Here is a 25,385-nt window from a genome sequence, read left to right as displayed (position 1 = left end):
AATAAGACGACCCTTTTCAAAGAGAATGAGATACAGGAGCTGCACTTTGCGACGCAACGTAACGGCTGGAACTCGCACAAAGCCAAAATCTCCATATACCAGACCATCTCATTTCAGTTCGGTCCGTTCGCTCTACAACAGCAACGAAGGGCCACACCTTCGTATACCGGGTCCTCTGAAGGATGCGGCCCCTGAACTGTGACACAGCAAGAGTTCATCACACCTTCTTCATGACGCTCTGATGAAACATCAGCTCTAATGGTGGAGTGTGTTTCTCTGTTCAATCACAATAAAGTCAAAGTGTTTCAGGAACAAAGACAAACAGACATTTATTGAATAAAGTTCAGCAGAAGCTTCAACAGACTGAAAAAGCAGCTGATGATCCAGTGAAGACTCTGATCAAACTCTTTTCATCAAGCAGATTTTATTCAGGATTCACAGAAAACTGCATCAATCAGGAAGTGATTTCATCAAATATGGCTGCTTCACAGATAAAGTCCAACATTAGAGGATCCAGATGTTTCTGTGGTCTGACAGATGTGAACTAGTCATTCCAAGCAGGAAGACACATGAAGAAACCAAAGTGGGTCAGATTTCATGAGTGGACTCTTCAGAAACTCTGGATTCAGAATATTTCTACACTGTGTCTGAGTTCAGTGTCTGTAACATCGTCTGTACAAACTGATTCTAATGATCTTTATACATCAGGTCAGTGACATGTTACTGTCCCACCACCAGTTTACTGACACTGTGTCAACATGAGCAACATCACAATAAATCACAGCCTCAATCACTGACAACATTAGAAACCTTCAGAGAAATAAATGTTCAACACAGTCTGACTGAGAGATCAGGGAGGGAGGGGCTGTTGTACTGAGCACTGAACACCAGGGGGCGTCACTCCATTTAAAGAAGAGCTGGGAGCTCCCAGTTCACTCTGCTTATTATCACAGTTAGCTTTACTTTATCTAAAGAAAGAAACAAGTAGATTACACTGATTCAGTTCCAGTAAACATCTCATCAGATATAATTATTACACGTAATTATCACCTGTTACATTTAATCATTTCTCAACATCCACTGCCAGTGGAAGGTTTTTATTATGATTGTACATGACACCTACCCTGTGGTTAATGTTAGTTAGTTAGTTAGTTAGTTAGTTAAAGTTATGTAACTACAGCACTTTGCTAAATTGTTGGATTGATTGATTACTGTTAAAATAAACTGTTAGTGATGCTGTGGCACCAGCTGTTGGTCTCTGATGTAGATCTATCTACATTACTACACACTAACTGTACTTTTACACATTAACTGTACTTTTACACACTAACTGTACTTTTAAATACCAGCTGTACTTCTAGGTACCATCATTCTACTGTACATGTGGTCCTTCATTGGCACTGATTTGTGTTTTGACAAACGTATATATATATAATATAATATGGAAAGGAAAGAGAGGCTATGCAGCAAAGGGCCTACGTGGTACGCGCTCTACTAGTGGAGCGACGAGGTCTCCCCAACACCTGTCTGACCTGACAAGTAAAAGACATCTTTAAGTCCTCTCCCAGCTGACATTATCTTCACGTACACGAACCGCAGGGCTGCAGGGACTCTTGTGTCCACTCGACCTTTTATCTCCTCCAGCTTCTGGACCTTCTCTGTGTCTCCACTATCCTTCATCTTCTCAGTCAGGAAGTCCAAGTGGACATGGGTGGACACTGAATTTACATTCAGGGAGATCTGCTCCAGCCTGACGACATGTTGGTAGGACTCGTCAAGGTATTGATCTTTGTTGTTTGTCAGCTCTTTCATTTCCTTCTCTAGATTTTCCAGGAGGCTCGACTTCTTCTCACTTTCTGCTTTATTCTCTTCATACTTGTCTTTCATGCCTTGTAGAGTCTTCTGAACTTTTCTTGTCTTGTTGACATAGATCCACTTTTCTTTCACATGATCTGATGCAGGACATTTATTAGTACAAACAATGCAGTGGCCACGTTCCATGATTTTACAGTGATTCGGACTTGGGGCTGTTGTGCATCCTGGATAGTGACAGTTCTCTTCACAGACTTTACAGGTCACAGCTCCTGTATATAACAACCACAAGAACCCCCCCATCCCACCATCAATAGGTTCTTTATCTCTGTAGACCTCATCCACTTCTACAGTGAACTTCTCATTCTTCTTCATCTCTTCTTCATATTTCTTCAGAGCTTCTTTTGTCTGTTTGATTTCTGTCTGTTTCAGTTCAATCAACTTAATTCTCTCCTGCAGGTTCTGGATACAGGCCGTCAGTCTGACGTGTTCATTCAAAACATCCACAGTTTTCTCCAGTTTTTGAGGTGCATTTTTTTCCAGAAAGTCTTTAAACTGACTAATTCCTCTCACTGTTATTTTATCAGCTAGTTCCAGCACTTCTCTGTCGTCTGTTCGGTCTTCTTTCTGGCAGTTATTGAACAGGAAGTGAACAGGCTGATTCTTCTCATTTCTGGCACATTTAATTTTTGCAGCTTCAAGAGCTTCAAGAACATTTTTTGGTTTTCTTCCATCTGAGTGAGTGATGAGAGTGACGATGTTCTTCTCCATGTCGTTTCCAAACAGAGACATCACTGAGCTGAAGATGTACATCAGTCGATCACTCAGTCGATTCTCTGACGCCTTCATCACCAGACCCACTGCACTAACTTCATGAACTCCTTCTTCTGAGCGGAACAAGTCAAATAATCTGTGACTGACGATGAGATCATGTTCAGTCCCTCTGGTGTCTCCATATCCAGGAGTATCAATGATGGTCAGAGAGAAGGGCAGAGTTTTATCTTCAAATCCAAAGATCTCGTACACGATCACATCTGATGTCTGACTTTCTGACTGACTTCCCTTCTCCTCCTCTACGATCTCAAACCAGATGTCGTCATCAAACTCTACTCCCATGGCGTAGTTGACCATAGTGTTGATCAGAGTAGATTTCCCTGTTCCTGTTTCTCCAACAAGTAAGATGGTTTTATTTACCTTCTTCAGATTTCTTTCACCAACAGTCTTTCTGGTCAGAGTACCAAACTCTTCTTTCTTTGGTCTCAGCTGGTATAGAGCAGGAGATCCTGAACTGATCCGAGAACTTTTGGAGATGATGTCCTTGTATTTTTCCGAGATGTTACTGATCCTGTGGAGAAAGTAGAATAAAGCTCAATCCACAGAGACAGAGTGAGAGAGACAGAAACAGCTTCACGATGACTGTGATGAAGAGTAACTACACTGCAGACTACAGTCTCTGACAGCCAGGTGAAAGGTGAGCTCGTACTGATTCTATCACTGGATCTGAAGCAGCTTCAGTGTGTTCATGTTTCTCAGGAGCTTGTAGCGTCACTGTCTCTTTCAGTCACAGTGTGTTGTTGCTGCCTGTTGTTACTCACGTTGCCATGGTGATTCCTGGTGCAGAGCTCCACACAGTGAAGGTGAATGAAGTGTGATGGTGTCTGGGGTTTGGTCTCTGCATCAGATTAAAAACAATGAATAAAACATTAACAACAGATTCATTCATCAGCAGTGAAAGAATATTACACAATAAATGGCCTCTACAAACTCACAGTTAAACCTGAAGCTGTTTTCAAACCTGCAGTTGGTCTGATCTCGTCTGAATCACTTGATCAGGAAACTCTTTTCCTCTTGGTTCAGTTACTTTTCTCCAAGACGAAATCCAGGTAAAGCTAAATGCATAAAAGGAAGGTGAGAAAGTTCTCAGTCTGTGTATCGTTGGATAATCCACAATTTATCTGTAATTTTAAAAATTACAAAAAAAAAAGTTTAACTTGTGTCAGAACCACAAAGAAAAAACAAAAACATTTTATTTTATCTTTGTTCCTTTTTGGATTAGAGAATGAAAACGTCTGCATTTGTTTTGATCATTTAATCAGAAATAGTTGCTGACTTGACTTACAAGGTGTATTTCTTTTCCATGGTCAAAAACAGATTATTACATTTTTTAATAAAATTTAGATTTTCTTTTTCTTTTTCTTTTTCATACAACAAGAACTAAAATCACTAGAAAACAGAACGAAGGTAAAGTGAGTTTTGTCTTGATATTCTGAGGCGGGATGTGGTCATTTACAGCAGCTATTCTCAACCTTGGGGTCCCGACCCCAACTGGGGTCGCGAGATGATTTCTAGGGGTCGCCAAATCATTTTAATCATTTAATAAATTCAAGTATACCAATATTAAATTACATCATTTCAAACAGGGAGTTTTTTTTTATTTTTAGTTCATAACTGCTTCATGGTTTGTCTCTAATTCATTGTAGCCTATCAGCGGCATGATCTGTAGCTACTGTGCGCGTGAGAGTGGTCAGTGACACAGAGCGGGAAAAATAAACAAAGCCGGCGTTATTGTTTTGGTAGCAGCAGCAACAGTAGCAGTTTCGCTAGCATATATTTGTAAAAAAAAAAAAAAAAAAATGGAGCGATGGCTGAAAAGAAAAAATACTCTATCATCCCAAGATGATCAGCAGCGGGGGTCCCAAGATGAAAACCTACCACCACCTGAAAAACGTATGTCACTGGGGCCGACACCGGCTACTACACGGCTACGAAAATACCAGGCAGACTTTTTAAAATATGGTTTTTCATTCATTACCAAAAATAACATCGAACAGCCCCAGTGTGTTGTTTGTTCAGAGGTTCTGGCGAATGAGAGCCTTAAGCCAGCTAAACTGAAGAGACACCTGGAAACCAAACACGGCAGCTTAGTTCACAAACCCTTGGATTTTTTTCAGCGCAGGGAGCAACAGCTGAAAACACAAAAATCAGTGGTTTGTGAATTTTCTACAGTCCCCGCTAAGGCACTTGCTGCTTCATATGAAGTCGCGTATCTGGTGGCTCAGTCTAAAAAGGCACACACTATAGCGGAGACTCTCATCCGTCCCGCAGCTGTTGCCATGACGAGGGCGATGCATGGGGAGAAGATAGCCAGCACCCTTTTAACCATCCCTATGTCAAATGATACAATTTTTTTTTTTTTTTTTTGGGGGGGGGGGGTCGCGAACAGCAGTGCATGATAAATTGGGGTCGCTACTCAAAAAGGTTGAGAACCACTGATTTACAGGACAGGAGCGCCACCTGTAGGACTGGCTCTGTGACTGATGCTGTAGCTCAGGGCCACATGGGTCAATACATATTAAGCCTTGTACATATGTTCGTTCATGTTCATCATCATCATCATCATCATCATCATCATCATCATCATCATCATCACTAAACCTACAAGTGAGTTTGTTCTAGGACAAAAATAAACAGCATCTTTTTTCATTGGTAAGAATTTATATTATCTGTATTTATAGTATATGTATGGAAACATTAAGGTTGAGTCATAGATAATAATATAAATAAATTCTATCAATCATTATATTAATGGAGTTGCTCCATATATTGAAATAATTTATTGGATTTTTACATAAATCTAATATAGTTAAAAACAAAATCGTTACAATTGTTTTCTTTGGTTTTTAAAAAAAACTCAAACTCTCAAATGTTTCACGTCTTTCTTTTTTAAGCATTAATTAAGAATTATTAAATTATGTCTGAAAATGAATCTATAAGAAGAATATAGTTATGAAATAATTAAGTTCAGTTCAGTGAAGTGAATAATTTGCTGTTATATTTTCCATCTCCTGATCTTGTGTTAAAGTTTCCCATCATTCCTCTGTTAGAGATCTTACCTGTGCTGTTGGTTCAAGAAGCTCTGTGATGCTGAGGAGGAGGAGGAGGAGGAAGAAGAGCAGAGAGGAGTCAGTGTTCACAGGCTTTATACTATCAGAAGGGGCGGGATCTCTGTGGTCACATGATTTCACTGAAACTCAGCAACTTCAAAAGATTATTCAACGATGAAGCAGTGATATATCACCTTAATGGAAATTAAAATAATCCTTATTTACACTGAAAATATCTAAGTGTGTTTTCCAGCTCTGGACCTGCAGTGTATTTAATATGAAACAGATACAAATACCAATACGGGGCTTTCTGCACAGACTGTATCTCCCTGCTTGACTGTTTATCTGAAGTCACACTGTTTCCCTGAAGTCATGTGACACCACACACACACACACACACACACACACACACACACACACACACACACACCTTACAGTTTACTGTGGTGGTGCTTAATTTATTCTTTATTTTTTAAATACAAAAGTACAAAACCAAAGTAGAATTTCAAATACTCCAAATATTCAATGTACAACATCAACTTTAAAACAAAAGACATTCATTGAATAAAAAGATGGAAATAACGTTTCTAAACAGCCACCAGCAAAACTCTGAGGAATTACAGCTTGTTTTTAACCTCATCCGGCCCGCTGGCCCGTGTACGGCCCATTTGACGGTTCGTGTTCTGACGGAGTAAACGCCAAAACGTTTGTCAATATAATCAGACTCTACCTGGTTAGATCGGTCAGAGTCTCTAGAATTGAAATATTCAGTTAATTTGGTGCTAACCACAAGCACATGAATATGATTTATTATTATATCTTCCAGCAGAGCGTGTTGACTGTCCCTTCGGACGTGTAGAACTCCTACTCTCCATCCATTCCTCCATTATTATTCCTTTATACCATAAAGGTCCACAGGTCACAAAAATCAACAGGGATCTTTATTAAGTATTCCAGGTTTTGAATATAGTCATGAGAAGTCCAAAGCAGACGACCGAGCGATGTGTATATTGTTAGCTTTGTTAGCTTTCTGGCTACAAAATGGTGGCTTCCCTGTAAAGATCGAAACAGTTTTTTTGAATAGGTGTGTTCGAGTTTGACTTCGGCTGACTACACCTGACTTGATGGCCAACGTGAGCTGCCGGTACCTTCAGGGGCGGAGCATCAAACGACTGCAGTCAAACAGTCTACTTCCTGTAGCGAGAGTTCACCTGTGTGACAGCATCATGTTGTTCACCAACTCACAGTGGAAAATTGAGGAGCTGTTCTGTTTCTTAATTTAAAGATTATGAGTGTTTTCCTATTCACACTGTTTACTAGCTCTGAGGTTCTTAGAATAAAAACGTCAAACACATTTTGTGTCTGTGAAGCTGGTGGAGAGCAACTAGAGCCAGAGACAGTAGAGAATGTATAGAGGAGCTGTGTGATGGACAGCACAACTTCATTCACCTGTAATGATGTTATTTAGTTTATGAACAACTTGGATAATGACAGTAAAACTCAAGACCAAAACTTCAGTCATTGAGAGGCCTATAACCAAGCTGTGCAGTCTCCTAGAGACTGAAGCAGAGGAGTAACAGGTCCTCCTCCAGAAGAACAAAAGACATCTATGAGGGGTGTAATGTATTTACTTCTTTTTTGTTTGCTTTTTCTAAATTCTTTAATTTGTCATTGGTAATGGTACAGCTCCCTTTTTTTAGGTTAAATTTGAAGAATTGATTCTGATAAGAACAATTAGGGGCCGGTGTGTAGGAGCCGCATTTAAGGCTATTTAATTTATTTCTATTCACAAGACATATGAATTATTTAGGATGAATTATTGATTAAAAACAATGAATTTTATGTGTTGCAGTACGTGTGCGCCCTCCTCCCTCCTCAGGTGGTGAGGGCGGGGCTTAACCTTTAACTTGTGAAGGTTGAGGTGAGATGAGGGATTGGCAGCTGGAAGCAGCGATACTGTCATTGACCTCAGCAACATCAAGATCAGTGGACACAGAGGAAATGTCATATTTTGCTTTAATTTTATTGTTTTACATGTTGACAATAAATTAAATTCATCTCAGAACACGGATCACTGGATCTTTAATGACTGTGCGTCAAACACCCTGCTCCCAAGTTAAAAGATAAATAGGACAAGTTAAAGGACAGACTCATCTGGAGGTTTTTTGGCCGCTACAACTGTAGTTTAATATTTGGTGTCTGATGACTCATGGCTAATATAATTATATGGAGGCTGAAGTCTCTGGTTCCTCTGTCACTGTTGATTTTATAATGCTTTGGTCTCTTCAGTGAACGTCTCAGTGACCTTCATCTGACCTTCTTCTTCTCTGTCTCTATAGAAGCTGTCGACTGAAGCTAACTCGTGTTCGTCTCACCGTGAAACCGTCACTGACCAGTTAAGAGGTTCAGATTTGTTGTGATGGTCCACTGTGATGTAGAACAACAGAAACACTGAACACGACTTTGTACAGTCTCTACTCAGCTTATACCTGGATAAAAGAGCAGAGCTGGTTACTAAGGAGATGTGAACAGTAAAAACATTCAGCTCTAAAAGTTTATCTTATTGCAGTGATGTACAGAATCAAAGGGTTTTAGAGTCGTACTGGAGATATGAAATATAAACATATATTCATTATAATCCAGTAGACTACACTGTAATGCAGAGGAAACAGGATTTATTCTGTAGAATTAAATATTTTCTTCTTTAAATTTGCCAGATTACCAGATTAAACACGACATTTCAGAAGTTTGGAAAAAGGCCCCTGATGACCCCTCAACTACAAATGTGCCTTAAGAAATCCTGACTGCAGCTGAATTACATTCTTCGATCAGCAATCGTCCTGTCACGCCTGTGTCTGAGCTCCGAATGATCGTTAGACTGTATCTGTGATCAGAGTTTAGTCGAGATGGACGAGCCGTAGCATCAGCAGCTGTCACTGCTGTTATAGACAAAGAGACGGAGTACAGGTTGAACCACCACGAGTTGGAGGCATTGATCGTATTTAAACCTTCGGTGGAAGTTTCCTCCTCAGTTATCATCCCAACACAAAGACTTGAAGAGACGGGAAGTGGCTGGAAACTGGACGGGATGGTGATGTTTTAGATGAACTCGTAGGTTCTACTTCTACTGCCGCTGTTAAAAACAGAAACCAGCTGGTTCATGTGAATGGACTCTCCTCTGTCACTAAAATGTTCCCACCCTGGAGCTGAGACTGCTGCTCTGAAACCAAGTCGTGGGGTGAAAACATCAATTAGCCTGGAGAAGCTCGTTATCTTCTCTTCACCTGCCTCACACGTGGCCGTCGCTGTGTGGAGGAGCCGCCTGAGCCCCGCCCACATGAAGCTGCGACCCAGAGAGCAGACGAGAGGACAGAAGCAGCGCCACCAGGACTGACAGTGAAAAAAACTTTTACACATTAACTGTACTTTTACTCACTGACTGTACTTTTACTCACTGACTGTACTTTTACACACTGACTGTACTTTTACTCACTGACTGTACTTTTACACACTGACTGTACTTTTACACACTGACTGTACTTTTACATAGCCTACATATCTAAAGAAAGAAACAAGTAGATTACACTGATTCAGTTCCAGTAAACATCTCATCAGATATAATTATTACACGTAATTATCACCTGTTACATTTAACTCTTTGTATTTGTTTTAATCATTTTTCAACATCCACTGCCAGTGATTTTTAAGTTTCTTATACATGACAACTACCCTGTGGTTAATGTTAGTTAGTTAGTTAGTTAGTTAGTTAGTTAGTTAGTTAAAGTTATGTAACTACAGCACTTTGCTAAATTGCTGGATTGATTGATTACTGTTAAAATAAACTGTTAGTGATGCTGTGGCACCAGCTGTTGGTCTCTGATGTAGATCCTGTGCTGTAGATTTGTTCATTACAACATGATCACTGAGGAGTCTGGACCTCAGTCTGGAGGATTTATTGTTGCAATAATGAAGTAATTAAACAGTTGATCGGTTGGACTCGATGGGCCGGAGTAGGCCTGAATAGCCCTGGTGTTATTTCTGTATATTAACTGTGATTTACGGTGTTGGTATAAAGAACTGAGCAGTTTGTGCACAGTGACACTGTGTGCCTCTCCTCCTTTCACTTTCTGTTTTACTGGTGGTTTTGAGTCGTGCAAGAAACCCCCCAAAAACCCAACAGACAGATGTTATCGTACATGCTGCTGCTGCTGCTGCTGCTGCTTTCAATATCACGATGTTTGTGCATCAGTTGGAGCATCTGGCTGATGCTGATGAAAAACAGGAAACAGGATGTCCTGGGTTTGTGGCGTTTCCTAACAGCTCTACGGTGATGCTGGTTGAACATGATGCGAGAACATGAGCAGAAGCACAAAGAGCTTTTTATTCATCAACTTTAAACGTGGAATCTGAGAGAACAGTGACGTGATCATCGGGGCTGTTAACATACATCTCTACTGTAGCAGAACTCCTGTGATGTTCATCATGATTCTCAGTCTTATCTGGTTGATGACTGAAGATCTGAAGCTTTTTAAGTTCACACTGCAGCAGGAACATTTTGATTCTGTCTTCACTTTTACCAACTCTGATGTTCTCTGTTAAGTGACACTGTTTAAATAAGAAATAAAACTAGGAAACACATGAATTCAACAGTGTCCTGGTTTTATATTTTCAGATCTGCCTTGTTTCTTTTCTTGTTATTGATGCTTCATATGTTCTTTGTCACGTGTTTATATCCTGCAGCTCTGATGCAGAAATGACAGATGATCATTGTCTTCATGAAACTTACAGGAACCATCGCTGCTTGGTTTCAGGTTTGATGTGAGTGTCACATTAACGTCGGCCTCCAGCAACAGATACTCTCTCCTGCTCACAGAATCCTCCTGATTACAGTTTGTGTTGTGGACAACAGCAGACTGTACAACTGTCATCTATCAATACACCACCGGACCTTTAACTCAGAAATAAAAGTTCTGTCCTGCTCTGTTCTAAATAAGCTGAAGGTTTGTGAGATCTTGGTGAAATGGGAAGATCCTGCAGGTGAATTAATAGATGTAATAAACCAGTGTTTCACTGGGACTGTCTGAAGGAGTCTCCATGGGTCAGAGTCTAAAGACTCTGTTACTTCAACATGATCAAAGAAAACTGTCTCAAACCAGCGCTGAGAACAGTGTGTTATAAAGCACATGTCAGCCTGAACCTGAGCAGAGCTCGTGCTCAGGTCAAACCTGACTTCCTGTCTGTGGAAACTGAACGCTTCATTCAGTTCCAGAGGAAAACTGAGTGACCTGTGAGATCTGGATGAAGTCACGATCGTAGAATTCAACTCGTCTGTAAATGTCTGTCACCATCACGTATGAGTTTAAAGTCAGTGTTAAATGTGTAGTTCACCATGTGTCTGTGTGTAACTGAAGTAACTGTATTCATTCATTCATTTGTTATGATGGGATGCTGATGGTGAGCAGAGCCGTTTCTTGCTATATGCAGACTATGCAGATGCATAGGGCCCCTGCAGCCAATAGGGGGCCCCTTAGATGTAATTTCAGCCTCAATACATTTGGGGAGAATTAAGATTACCTGTCTTTATTTGTAGCCAGCAAAGCCTCCTCATGTGTTTAGTGAAGCACTTATATGCTCAAAGAATTAGTATAGGATATAAACAAACTAATCTGCAATGGCAGGGAAGCTGTGGCTTGTGTTTCTGGGGGATTGCAGGACGAGAACGAAGACACTCTGGGACAAGACAAGGGGAACACAGACTATTTAAACACATGGAGGGAAAAAGGGGACAGGTGGAAACACTTAGGGCAATCAAACTGAGACACATGAAGAAGGGCAAGTGACCTGAAACGAGAGGATAATTACTTTTCAAAATAAAACAGGAAATGACAGGACAAAACAAACCTAAGACAAGACAACCTCACCACGGTGTGACAGAAATTGGGAGCATGCTTTAAAAGGACAGTGTATTGCAATGTATGTATGTATATATATATGTACAAAAAAAACTGATTATGAATTTCTGCATAAGTGCAATGTAACTGAAATCATACTATAGTAATATTTTCTTGATCAATGATCAATTTTTCTTGGTAATTTAAGGAGCTTTGTCTTTGCAGGCGCATTTCTGAAATACTTTGTGATCATGATCTGTATGATCAGTCTTATGTTTTCATTATCTTCCTCAAAACTCCAAAGTAGTGTAATCATGTTATACAGTTAAAAAGGTCCTGAAGGGGTTGTAGTGTTACATATGAAAAGCCCCTTACTACCTGCAACATTAGTATTATTCTTACTAGTTTTTTGTTTTATTGTTTGCACATTATTATGGATGCTGGTTCATTTTATTTTTATTCTAAGTAATAGCCTAATGAATTTTCTGTTCATCTGGGCAATGGCCCAATGTACTTATTTTCTTATTGTTTTAGGAGAGGGAGGGAATTTTTATGTTGAGTTATGTTTCACGTTTAAGAACTTTGTTCTCAAAATTCAAAACAAAGATTTCTGCCCTGAACCTTTATCCTGACACCAGTCTCTGTGGCTGTTGCAGTGCTAGAAAGTAACTCACTACATTTACCCAAGTACTGCATATCAGACACAGAACAGTAGGACTCAAAATGCAGAGGCAGGGACAAAGAGAACGAGAGTTCGGTAGTCGTTTTATTCAGTCCAATTTTAAAAAAACAGGAAATCCAATCCAAAGGGCAGAGGTACAAAATCACTAGGCAGGTACTCGGTATCCAAGAGGCAAAAACGGGTCAATATCACAAGGGCTATAGATATAGATATATACGTGACACTGGACCGCTGACAGGAATCCGACAAGACGATCTGGCACAGAAGGGAAAAACCCCACCACATATATACACTGAATGATAACGAGACACAGGTGTATCACATTAGGGGAAGGGAGGTCCATCAACAGGAGGGAAGGAAGTTAGACAGTACAAGGAAGAACACACACCAAAATAAAACAGGAAGTAGACAAGACACAAACGCTAAACCTACCAAAAATATATTACAAAACTACCCAGGCCTTGACACTGCACTGATGTACCATGTTTAGGTACTTGTACTGTTACTGTAACTGTGTACTTCCACTGCACTACGTTTCAGAAGGAAGTATTGTACTTTCTACTGTACCACATTTATCAGATTCAGATTTTCAAACTCAACATTTAACAATTAAATATGTAAATAGCAAATAGATTTTTAGACATTTCACTTTATAAAACATTAACATCAAAGTACCACTCACATATTGATACATATATACAATATAAAAATACATCACTAATAGTAGCCTTTGTACATCATATAATTTTTACTGTTATGTTGATTTAAAGACCAGACACTGAACCTTTAGGCTGGTGAAAGGTGTCAGTTATAGATGATGTTGCTGGGATCATTTCAGTTTGATTATCAACAAATGTCTGTTTTTGCTGTGAGCCGCTCGTCGCCGTGAGAAACAGGCCACATGTTGAATGTGTAGATCACACAGAGCAGCACTGAAGCCTGAGCGTCAGTCTCTTTCTGTATCAAAGGGTTAAATCATCATTTATCAAGGTCTAAAGATGAGGTTTCAAAATATCGCCATATATATTGTGTATTGTGATTTAGCCTAAAAATATTGCAATATTACGTATAGACCGGCCCTGGTACAGCTATGTTTAAACTCATGTCACATTTCTATCAGCGTGGGCAGGGCAACAAACACTACATCACTATATTCTATTTTCTCCTGAAGATACAAGGTTAATTAAAGCTTTATCAGTGTTGAGCAAACACTCCGATCCTGCACACCTCAGGGCCTCACATGAGGCCGGTTAAAGCAGTCGCACATCGTAGTGATCGCCAGACATCGAAATTTGCCTCGCCACCACGGGCGAGTCCTCCAACAAAAACTCAAACACTTTCTAACACATTTAACATCACAAAGCTCTCAGGATGAGCCTGACCAAATATGATGTCAATGTTATTAACTGTGTAGGGGGAATACATTAAAGTATCATGTCTTCAAATCACAAAGACGGCACCAAAATTTCAAATTAAATTCAAAATGGCTGACTTCCTGTTGGGTTTCGGGTATGGGCTGTGATAATGTTTTTTGTATGTTTTGGCATGTTACATGCATCTACCAAGTGTCGTGCATGTAGGTGAAACCCAGTGTGATTGGTGCCACAACAGGGGGCGCTATTTAGCCACACCTGACACGTGTGCAAAGTGTCATGAGTTCTGGAGCATGGGAAGGCCCTCAGGGTCCTCGCACTGTGGTGCTCAGGCCCTAATGATCGAGTGCTGTGACTCCTGCTGACTGGTCGACTGATTCAGGAGCAGATCTAACAGGGTCTGGTTTGAGCAGGGACAGAACTGGACCGGCAGTTGACCGGTCCTGGAACAGGAAGCCGGCTCTGTAGAGGATTTACTGATACTGACACTTAAACAGCATTGAACCAACCTGACGAGACAGAGTGAGAGAGACAGAAACAGCTTCACGATGACTGTGATGAAGAGTAACTACACTGCAGACTACAGTCTCTGACAGCCAGGTGAAAGGTGAGCTCGTACTGATTCTATCACTGGATCTGAAGCAGCTTCAGTGTGTTCATGTTTCTCAGGAGCTTGTAGCGTCACTGTCTCTTTCAGTCACAGTGTGTTGTTGCTGCCTGTTGTTACTCACGTTGCCATGGTGATTCCTGGTGCAGAGCTCCACATAGTGAAGGTGAATGAGGTGTGATGGTGTCTGGGGTTTGGTCTCTGCATCAGATTAAAAACAATGAATAAAACATTAACAACAGATTCATTCATCAGCAGTGAAAGAATATTACACAATAAATGGCCTCTACAAACTCACAGTTAAACCTGAAGCTGTTTTCAAACCTGCAGTTGGTCTGATCTCGTCTGAATCACTTGATCAGGAAACTCTTTTCCTCTTGGTTCAGTTACTTTTCTCCAAGACGAAATCCAGGTAAAGCTAAATGCATAAAAGGAAGGTGAGAAAGTTCTCAGTCTGTGTATCGTTGGATAATCCACAATTTATCTGTAATTTTAAAAATTAGAAAAAAAAATTTAATTTGTGTCAGAACCACAAAGAAAAAACAAAAACATTTTATTTTATCTTTGTTCCTTTTTGGATTAGAGAATGAAAACGTCGTAATCAGAAATAGCTGCTGCCTTGACTTACAAGGTGTTTTCCTTTTCAATGGTCAAAAACAGATTATTACATTTTTAAATAAAATTTAGATTTTCTTTTTCTTCTTCATACAACAAGAACTAAAATCAGTAGAAAACAGAACCAAAGTAAAGTGAGTTTTGTCTTGATATTCTGAGGCGGGATGTGGTCATTTACAGGACGGAGCCCCACCTGTAGGACTGGCTCTGTGACTGATGCTGTAGCTCAGGGCCACATGGGTCAGTACATATTAAGCCTTGTGCATATGTTCCCGGTCATTATGAATGATTTCCCTCAGGATTACAACTTAGTGATTCTGTTCAGTCTCCTACAATTACAGTTTGTAGATTGATGGTATAGTTTGTTTTATAGTTCAACATCCTCTTTAGGACTTGATCCTAAAATAAATCAACAGGACAAAACCACATCAGATGTAACATCGAGTCATCGTCATCATCCTCATCATCATCACCATCATTATCATCATCATCATCATCATCACTAAACCTACACGTCAGTTTGTTCTAGGACAAAAATAAACAGCATCTTTTTTCATTGGTAAGAATTTATACTGCCTGTATTTATATTATACGTATGGAAACATTAAGGTATATATATAATATATAATATTAAATAGATCTTTCCATCAAATTACTATATTGATTTTATTATGTTTTCCCACTTATTTAAAGAATTTATCGGCTTTTTAAAGAAAATGTAAGAGTTTAATTTAGTCAAAAACAAAATCATTACAATTGTGTCTTTGTTCTTAAATAAAAAACCTCTCAAAAGTTTCATGTTTTCAGCATTAACAATAAAACAATAAAATAATAATTAAATTGTATGAAAGTTTAAATGTAGAATATAATTATTACATAGTTAAGTTCAGTTAAGGGAAGTGAATAATTTGCTTATATTTTTCATCTCCTGATCTTGTGTTAAAGTTTCCCATCATTCCTCTGTCAGAGATCTTACCTGTGCTGTTGCTTCAGGAACTCTGTGATGATGAGGAGGAGGAGGAGGAGGAAGAGCAGAGAGGAGTCAGTGTTCACAGGCTTTATATCATGAGAAGGGGCGGGATCTCTGTGGTCACATGATTTCACTGAAACTCTCAGTTTACCTGAACAGACTTTTAACACAAACACCTGATGTCACTGCAGGTAACTAAAGACACGTCACAACTACAACATCATGAACCTTTGGAGAAGAACAACATCTCTGGAAAGTTTCTGAATTCAGTCAGAGAGAGTCACAGGTTTGATCCAGAGTGAACTGATGAGGAATCAGGTTGTTCAGACTCTTTGTCTCTGACCTCTAAAAGTTGGTGTCAGTAGAACTTCTGTGCAAGAGAAGCCATGTTCACATTAAACTACAGTCACAATCATTTCATGAAGAGAAGACACCATGTCCTCTCCTGGACTGTCCAGTCAGAGGAACAGTCCAATGCTGCAGCCTCAGTCACTGTGTTTCACCCTTCACATAAAACTGAAAGCATCTTCCTCCAGCTTTATCTGACAGACGACCTCGCCTGTATTATCACTGCAGAAATCTGTTTCCTCATGTTTGCCCTGATAGAAGTCTCTGATCTCACAGTGGAAGGTTTTCTATGCAAAGAGAATTTAATCAGTGAATATATATAAAGAAATCAGTCATGTTGCTTATCTGTGTTTCACCTGATCTCCACCTTTTACTTTACTTAACAATGAAACATGACGTCTGTTCAGCAGGTAATTTCCACATTGTTCAGCTGATAGTCTCAACACATCTGCTGTGTCAGAGGTCACTGACAATGTTCAGCAAAGCTCATTATAAATGCATCAACATAAAATATTATTTCATACTGTTTATCATAGCAACAAGAACAATGGAGGATTTTTACTAAACCTTCTGCAAATGATCAAAAAGGCTGTAAAACTTCATCACCTCATTCAGTTTGATGTATTCAATCACTTTGTTCAGTTTAGCTGGTAGCTGTACTGTTTATTCTGGCACTTTGTAAACAAGTCTTAAACCTGTAAATGTGACTGTAGTCAACTTATTATATTTTGAATTTGAGAGAAAAAATGTTCTTATTTCCACAGTCACAGATCAACATGATGATCCATGTGTCACCTGATGGATCTTAGTCCAGTGTTCCCTCTCTTTTAGCTCTGTGTTTGGTCTCCACCAGCTTTAGCTGCTAAATGCTCCTACATTCAGAAGCTGCTCTGACTGAGTCTGTCTGCTGTCTGATGAGCAGGTAGAGGACAGTGGCTGCTGGGAACCAGGTCATCAGGTATCCTGTTAGTTTGTCAGCTCTGATCAACCTTCCATCTTCTACAAATCTCATGGCCGACAGCAAAACCATGTTTTGTGAGGTCACCATGAAAAAACATGACCTTTGACCTTTGAACAAAACACAGTTTTGGCCTTGTGAACACAATATCTCAGTAACGCTTTGAAGGAATGTCTTAAAATTTGGTAAATACATTCACCTCTATGCCCATTCAAGGATGACGTGATTAGAATTTGGGGGTCAAAGGTCAAGGTCACGGTGACCTCAGAAAACACTTTTTAGCCGTTACTCAAGACTTCACAGCAATTATGACAAACTGTCACACCAGTGGTTCATATTCTCTCTGACTCTGGATAAACAGGATGTGACCTGGAACTAGTCTGAGTGGAGGAGGGATACAAAGAGAAAGTGATTCTAGACCTTCATGTAAAGAGAAAACAATCCTGCACTGCGTGACAAACACAGGGTGTGATCACAGGACGACTCAATACAAACAAAGATGTTCTCACTGATGTTCTTCCTGTTCTGCTGCTTTCTCTCTACCCATCTCCTGAGCAGCCAGGAAGCTAGATAAGCTGCATGACTGTTCGTGATAAGAGGAGTTACAGGCCTAAGCCAAAGCCCACAGTTCACCACCAACCTGTTCACGTCTCCCCACTCAGCGACACACCTTCACCTGCTGAGGAACAGACTCTGGTCACGGCAGCTCTATTCTGAGAGAGGTGAAGTTAGTGACACCTGAGATCTCACATGAAACCAGAGTCCAACAACAGAAACACAGTAATGTCAGATATGACAGATTCTACTGTTCAGTAAAAACACTGAACTCATGTTACAACAAGCTTCATGTCTCTGTACCACAGCTGTGAACCAGCTGCTCCATCAGCTGATCCTCCATCAGCTGATCCTCCATCAGCTGATCCTCCAACAGTTGTGTAAAAGTCAGTTTTCTTCTTCTTCTTCTTCTCCTCCTTCTTCTTCTGTCTAATGACTGTTCTCTCTGTCGCTCTCTCTCTCCAGCAGGTGGCGCTACAGTCACACTGATTGGCTGTTACCGTCTTAAAGGAACATTACACAGATAAAATAGGAAATCAACAGTGTAGATTAATAACATTGATACAAACATGAGATTCAGGTTCAGATGCTCAATTTTAACTTAATGATCATTAGTTATAAAATGTTATTTACACTCAGAGATTTACTGATTCAATACATTAGACAGTCTTTTCTCTGTCTTTAGTTTTGTCATAAGTTCTGCTTTTGTCTTTACAAGTTCATCCAGTCTTCTTGTACTCAGCAGCTAACCATGCATCACCTTGTGTTGTGTAAGTTGTATATATGCTGAGTCTGTAGTAACGTCAAACAGCTTCAGTATCTTTATTTCCAGTCTGATAAATAAAGCTCAGCTCCATCTGATGTCCTCCATAGTTCTCCACATGCAGTCTTTACATCTTCCAGTTCACAGTTCAGTGATGCAACGATCATCCTCCACTCTTCTGTTAATTCAGTCACTTTCTTCTTCTGTTTTTTTCACATTATTTGAGAAAACAAGGGAAGTGGCTCCTCCAGCAACAGAACCTGCTGTTGCAACTCCAGCTTTTGCCAAACTCAGACCTCCAGTGACATAGCTGCAGCTATCCCCACTCCAGCTGCTGCTGCTGCAGCAATAACACCTCCTGCATGTGTCTGATTCCTCTTGTATCTCTTTATTTTAACAGTAAACTGTCTCATCCTGGGTTCATAGTGGTCAATGAATTGATGAATTGAGTTGCATGTTTATGAAGTTTGGTCAGTAACAAATAGTTAAAATCAGGAGGAAGGTCTTTGTTCTTTTTTTAATCACCTTGTGAGTTCATTTTCAGGAAGTTTCCTTCAAACTAAACGAGTAGAGAAGTTCTCCTCGGCAGATCCTGTTGAACAGACGTCTCAGTCTGATCCTGATTTAATTTAAGATAAACACAAAGCTTGTGCTACAGAAAATGGACCAGACTCAGTGAATAGCTCCTGTAGCGGCTATAATTCTATGAGCCGCTGAGAGTATGAGGTTGGGTCCTCAGGTTCATAGTTCTGTGACGCGCCAGGAGGGTATGAAGCAAGATAAACTGAGATCCAAAATACTTTTGTTGCATTTATTGCATAAAAGGAGTACAGAGCTATCACAGCGTAGCGAGGATGGATGTATGAAAAAATGATAATAACAGATTAAACAGATACAAAAGTGAGATTAATGGATAAATGGGTAAAGTTTAGCGTTTGCGGTCAACAAAAATTATGGCTACTACCCAACCCTGACTCTCTCATTCATCTGATCACCTGGTAAGTGCACACCTTTATACACACACCTATTCCCACCTGAACCACTCCCTCTGCCTCACACACACACACCCACACACACTGTGCTCCTCCTCGGTTACCTATGTCTCCTATACACCAGCCCCTGAATTATTAAGTCTCACATAATAATTCACATTTCAAACACAATAGGGGACATAATAAATCACATCAATTCCAAAATGCAATAAAGAATGTCTAAACTGCTCAAGTCCATGAATAAACCATTACACAGAATATTCCTTCTTCTGGTCATCTCTATGACCGATTAGTGAAAAGTCCGGCTCACATCTAATAACACAAAGTCCCTGTAGAGATCAGCAACGTCCTCATGCTGCCTCCTCCTTCTCCAGCAACAAACACACCTTGGATATGGAGCTTTCATTGTTGGTATATTTCAACACAGACACACTGTCAGTCCAAAACACAGATTCCTGAAGACTCATGTGTAGCTCTTTCTTCCACAGGCAATCCATGCGGCTGGCCATTGTTGCAGCAATCAGTTCCATTCTTGGAATTGTAACTGTCTTCAGTGGGGCCACACGAGCCTTTCCCATGATAAAAGCACTGTGCATTTGAAGGTGCTCATCCTGCAACAGCAGGTAAGTGACTGTACCATAGCCTTCCTCACAAGCATCGCAGAAATGGTGTAGTTGTGCACTAACAACGTCTCCAAACTCCAGAGGTTTTAAACATCTGGCCAGCTCAAAGTTGTCCAGTAAGTGGAGCCCTTGCATCCACTTCAGCCACTCTTTGGAGACATTCTCTGGTATGGGGTCATCCCAACCAACTCCTCTTCTGCACAAATCCCTCAACATCCTTTTTGCTGTGAGAACAAGGGGACTTAACATGCCCAGAGGGTCATAAATAGAACTCACTGTCGACAGGATGCCTCTGCGGTTGAGTGGTCTGTCCTTACACACCAACTTGAATTTAAAGGTGTCTGATGTGATACACCACTCTACACCCAGCACTCTTTCAATGGACGCAAACTCCCAGTCCAAGTCCAACTGCCTCACGCCTTTAGCTCTGCGGGACTCTGGGATGGCCTTAAGAACTTCAGGTCTATTACTGTGCCACTTGGTCAAACAGAATCCTCCTTTAGTGCACAGAGATATGGGGTCATGACAGAGGGTCAGCGCTTCCTCCTCTGTTGCAACTGACACCAAACAGTCATCCACATAAAAACAGTGGTGCAGCTTATCCAACGTCTCCTCCTTATGTTCATGTCCAAAATCCTCTGCACATTTCCGGAGGGCAAAGTTGGCGCAGCTAGGGGATGATGTTGCTCCAAAAAGGTGTACCTTCATCCTGTACTCACATGGTGCTTGGCTCAGGTCTCCTTGTGGCCACCAGAGGAATCGCAGCAGGTCGGCATCATCTGGGGGCACTTGCACTTGGTGAAACATAGCTTCTATATCAGCCATGATGACCACAGGTTCCCTCCTGAACCTGGTCACAACTCCAATCAGTGAGCTTGTTAGATCGGGCCCTTGCAACAGCTCTTCATTCAGGGATTGTCCTTTGTAACTGGCACCACAATCAAACACAACTCTGAGTTTTCCCTTTGTTGGGTGGTGGACACCATGGTGTGGTATATACCAGACCCTGCCATCTCTTCTTTCCAGCTCTGCATCAGGAACCTTTTCAGCATAGCCTTTACTTAGTAGATCATTGATGAAGGTGTTATACTCCCTGTGAAACACTGGATCCCTCTGGAGCCTCCTCTTCAGATGGTTTTGATGCTGTTCCACTACTTTCCTGTTATTTGGCATGCTGACATTTGAATTTTTCAAAGGTAGGGCCACCTGATAGTGCCCATCAACATGCTTGGCTGACTTTGTGACCATGTCCATGAACCTCAGGTCTTCTCTGGACGGACCCACTTGTTCCTCCACAGGAGACTCTGGAAAATCCATCTTGAATTGCTGTTGCCACAGTTCATCCAAATTTACAATGGACACACGATTCACAGTTACTGGCTGCTCACAGTAATCGGCCTCTCCACTGTTTCCTGTCAGTGGTCCGTTAACTGTCCAACCCAGCACCGTCCTTATGGCGTAGGGTCCATTATTCTCACTACGGATGACTTCCAGCGGTTCCATGGCTTTTGGGACATTTGTTCCTATTAATAGCTCAATTCCAGCCTCAATCTGTGGTAAGGAGATATGCCTTAAGTATGGCCACCTTGTCAGATCCTTATTTGCAGGTATATTTGATTTGTGGACTGGCATTGACAACTGAGTGTAAGCCTTTGGCAACTCTATGAAGCTATCATCTTCTAGTGCTGCCACCTCCAGCTCTGGCACAATGTAGCTGCTGACCACCTTCTCCTGCCCCATGGTCCTGAGAAGAATGTTGGCTCTCTTCCCAGACAAATTGAGTTTCTGCATCAGACTCTCAGTACAAAACACTGCAGTACTTCCCTGGTCCAGAAAAGCATATGTTAGAATGATTCTATTGCCCTTCTTCGTCTTAACTTGAATTGGCACAATAGGAAGCTTACAATTCATCTCACCAGCCCCTGTAAGCCCACTGGAAACCAAGGTGCCGTCCACCGTAACTTGGACACCTCTCTCAGCAGGTTCTACAGTTGCCACACTGTCCTTATGGAGCACAGTTGGGTGTTTTTGGCCACACTTTGAGCAGGAAACTTTCCTTTGGCAATTTTTGCTGACGTGCCCCACACACAGGCAGCGAAAACAAGCACCGTTTTCCTTCAGGAAGTCAATTTTCTCCTTGTGTGCCATTTTTTCCAGCCGTGCACACACATCCAATGTGTGTCCTCCAGTGCAGCAGAGACAGATCTTTTTGGCTGGTGATTTTATGTCTGTAGCGTTGCTCACATGTTGGGCTGTTCTCTCCACACGATTCACTGTGATAGCGAAGCTGGTTCCTCTGATGCTGGAGCGAGGGTGAGGTGTGTGTTTCATTTGTTTGGTTGGTATAGCAGAGTCCTGAATGTTTCCAAACACAGGGTCGGTCACAATTCTTACTTGTTTTTCAACAAAGTTGGCAATGTCCATAAACCTTGCTCTTCTGTCAAACCTTTCCTGCAGGTCACATACGTGGCACCTCCAGCGGTCTCTGAGTTTGTATGGCAGTTTTTTGATTATTTCCAACATATTTGTCGGTGTGTCTAGATCATTTAAATACTGCACATCCTCCATAGCGTTGCAGCATCCATGCAGAAAGAGGCCATACTCCTGGAGGGCGTTCGCATCATCTGTTTTAATAATGGGCCATAAGAAAGCTCTCTCCATGTATGCTGCTGCCACCCTTTGCTCATTGCCATAGTGCTCTTTCAATAAGGCCTTCGCCTTCACATATCCTCTGTCTGAATCAATGTACTGACAGCTCCTCACCAGCTCTTTTGCACGTCCTTTGGTGTACTGTTCAAGGAAGTAGAGTCTGTCACAGTTGCTGTTGGTGTTTCGCTCAACTCCATTTTCAAAAGCTTTGATAAAAGAATGGTATTTAAGTGGATTACCATCAAACATGGGAATTTCTCTTTTAGGGAGTGCTGAGAGGCATTGTTGTTGCAATAAGAGTGTTGTAATTTCGTTTTGTTTCCTCATTATGTCCAGCACACTGTCATTTTGTGATGTGCCAGTTTGTGTAACATTGGTCACAGGGTTTTCAGGAGCCATTAGGTAACGTTGGAGCGTGTAAGAAGGACCTGGGGGATGTTTTATGTCAGATGAGTGAGCGACTTTAGACTTCACAGCTGTCTGTATAGTTTCAACTGCATTAGGCTTTACTTTATCAGGCAATGATGGGAAAAATTCAGTGGCTTTGTCATTAAGTTGTTTTCTTGGGCGTGATTTTTCATAATATGAGTTCATCCCATCTGTAACCTTTGACCTTGATTTACTGATAACACTGCCTTGTGATTTTATAACACTTAATTTTGCCATTTCCTCTGTAATTTCATTCTCCAGTAAAAGCTGTTCTCTTCTCTTGCGTAGCTGTAATTCTTCTTCATCCAATGCGTGTTTCTCAATTAATGCCTTTCGTTTTGCTGTCAAAATTGCAAGATTTGTTTCTGTTTTTAAGCGAGCAGATGAGCTTGAAGATGAGGAATAGTGTGAGCGTGATCTCTTTGTTGCATTTGAGATGCTGTCACAGGGCAAAAGTTCATCCTGAGGGTCTTGCACAGTAGACACAGGCACTGGAGGGTCAGCTGCAAGGACTTGCACTACCTGGTTCATTTCCTTTGATGGTTGCTCAGAAGCATTTGTCTGAAGTTGTAACTTATCTGATTTTTCATGCAAATTTTCCTGTTTCCATTTTTCCACTTGTTCCTTGAATGCATCACTGTATTCCATAATGCTGCAAAACCAGTCATTGTGTTTTTTATGTTCATCATCAGGTAGTAGTGGCAGTAATTCATTATGCAGGTCAGTGGCCTTTTTACACAGTGCATTCATGTTGTTCAGATGTGACAGAATTTCAGTCACGTCTTCTTTTGATTTCATGTGCGCCTTTATTTGCGGAATAAGCGCTTTGATTTTATTAACGGCACTTTTGCGCTCATGCTGCAGCCGGTCGATTTTATTTTCCAAAGCTTTAGGCGTCATTTTAATATCTCTTTTTTCCTTTTCCATGTTCGAATATTCAGCAGCAGCGTTTATTTGACTCATTTCCATTAAATTGTATTTTGAATTAAACAAGACAATCACAATTCATCGAAAGCGCATCCAGATTCTGTCCGTAGACATTGCCTTTAAGTTCATTGACAGAACATCCACTTAATACATTGTCCTCATTTGATTCAATGCAATTGTAGCAGATTCCTCAATCCACGAACATACAGGTTCAAACATACCTGTTCCTAGGTGTATAGATGACGTAGCGTGGCACTTAGCTGTGGCTCCTTTGTTCTCGGCTAGTCGTTGTGCGCACGACTTGGTTCTTTGATGCATCTGGATGTTTTTCATTAAACGCCAATTTTTGTTGACAAAATGTAGCGGCTATAATTCTATGAGCCGCTGAGAGTATGAGGTTGGGTCCTCAGGTTCATAGTTCTGTGACGCGCCAGGAGGGTATGAAGCAAGATACGCTGAGATCCAAAATACTTTTGTTGCATTTATTGCATAAAAGGAGTACAGAGCTATCACAGCGTAGCAAGGATGGATGTATGAAAAAATGATAATAACAGATTAAACAGATACAAAAGTGAGATTAATGGATAAATGGGTAAAGTTTAGCGTTTGCGGTCAACAAAAATTATGGCTACTACCCAACCCTGACTCTCTCATTCATCTGATCACCTGGTAAGTGCACACCTTTATACACACACCTATTCCCACCTGAACCACTCCCTCTGCCTCACACACACACACCCACACACACTGTGCTCCTCCTCGTCTTCCTATGTCTCCTATAGCTCCCTAAGCTTAACATGTCCTATGATAACTATTAATTTAGCTGTACAGACTAATGAGCAGTGATAACTAACATGTCTTTGGGGTCATCAGGTGGGAACCTCCTTTCACCAGTGTTTCGTCTAGTTGGTCCCACAACACCTCCAGGAGGCTAGACAGTGATCACTGGCGTCCCAGAGTCACTCCCCTAATGCCAGCCATCACTGCTCCTCACACCACCATTTTCTTTATCTTGCCTATGCTACCACAAACAACACCATCATCAACTCTGACAAAACACACTAGCAGATTCAGCAAACAAACTCCCCTAAACAGTTGGAGAAAGTGGCGGCCATTTTAAATGAGGGAGGCAGAGTCAAGGAGAGAAGCCTTTTTGAGCTAAACTCTCCCCCGCCGGATTAGGCTGTGCTCTACCCCCCCCTACTCTCCAACACCACACCATGCAACTCACCTAAAACAAACAAACTCACCTAAACAGCCAAAGACACACTACAAACCAATTCAATACAAACAAACAATAGAGGCCA

At 41.0% G+C, this 25,385-nt stretch overlaps 1 protein-coding gene across 3 annotated transcripts; it reads right to left on the bottom strand.

Annotated features, from left to right (window-relative positions):
* Window positions 1-405: 405 nt before the first annotated feature.
* LOC130186257 (uncharacterized) lies at window positions 406-15,874 on the bottom strand. Of its 3 annotated transcripts, none has more exons than XM_056403177.1 (4): window positions 5,706-5,753; window positions 3,582-3,701; window positions 3,408-3,484; window positions 406-3,157 (listed from the first exon to the last, which is right to left on the bottom strand). In XM_056403177.1, exons 3-4 carry the CDS (start codon window positions 3,413-3,415, stop codon window positions 1,495-1,497), a joined length of 1,671 nt encoding a protein of 556 aa, XP_056259152.1. In that variant the 5' UTR covers window positions 3,416-3,484; window positions 3,582-3,701; window positions 5,706-5,753; the 3' UTR covers window positions 406-1,494. The 3 variants fall into 3 exon arrangements, 2 of the variants coding, with proteins under 2 accessions (XP_056259152.1, XP_056259153.1); XM_056403178.1 differs by having other exon boundaries at window positions 3,608-3,701; window positions 5,706-5,747; XR_008830271.1 differs by lacking the exons at window positions 3,408-3,484; window positions 3,582-3,701; window positions 5,706-5,753 and adding exons at window positions 14,152-14,450; window positions 14,548-14,667; window positions 15,841-15,874 and having other exon boundaries at window positions 3,071-3,157.
* Between the last annotated feature and the right edge of the window lie 9,511 nt (window positions 15,875-25,385).

Source organism: Seriola aureovittata, chromosome 18 (assembly GCF_021018895.1).
Source record: "Seriola aureovittata isolate HTS-2021-v1 ecotype China chromosome 18, ASM2101889v1, whole genome shotgun sequence".
NCBI classification, from domain to species: Eukaryota; Metazoa; Chordata; class Actinopteri; order Carangiformes; family Carangidae; genus Seriola; species Seriola aureovittata.
Note: the sequence above shows the minus strand (reverse complement) of the source record. Positions and strands in the feature narration are given on the sequence as shown.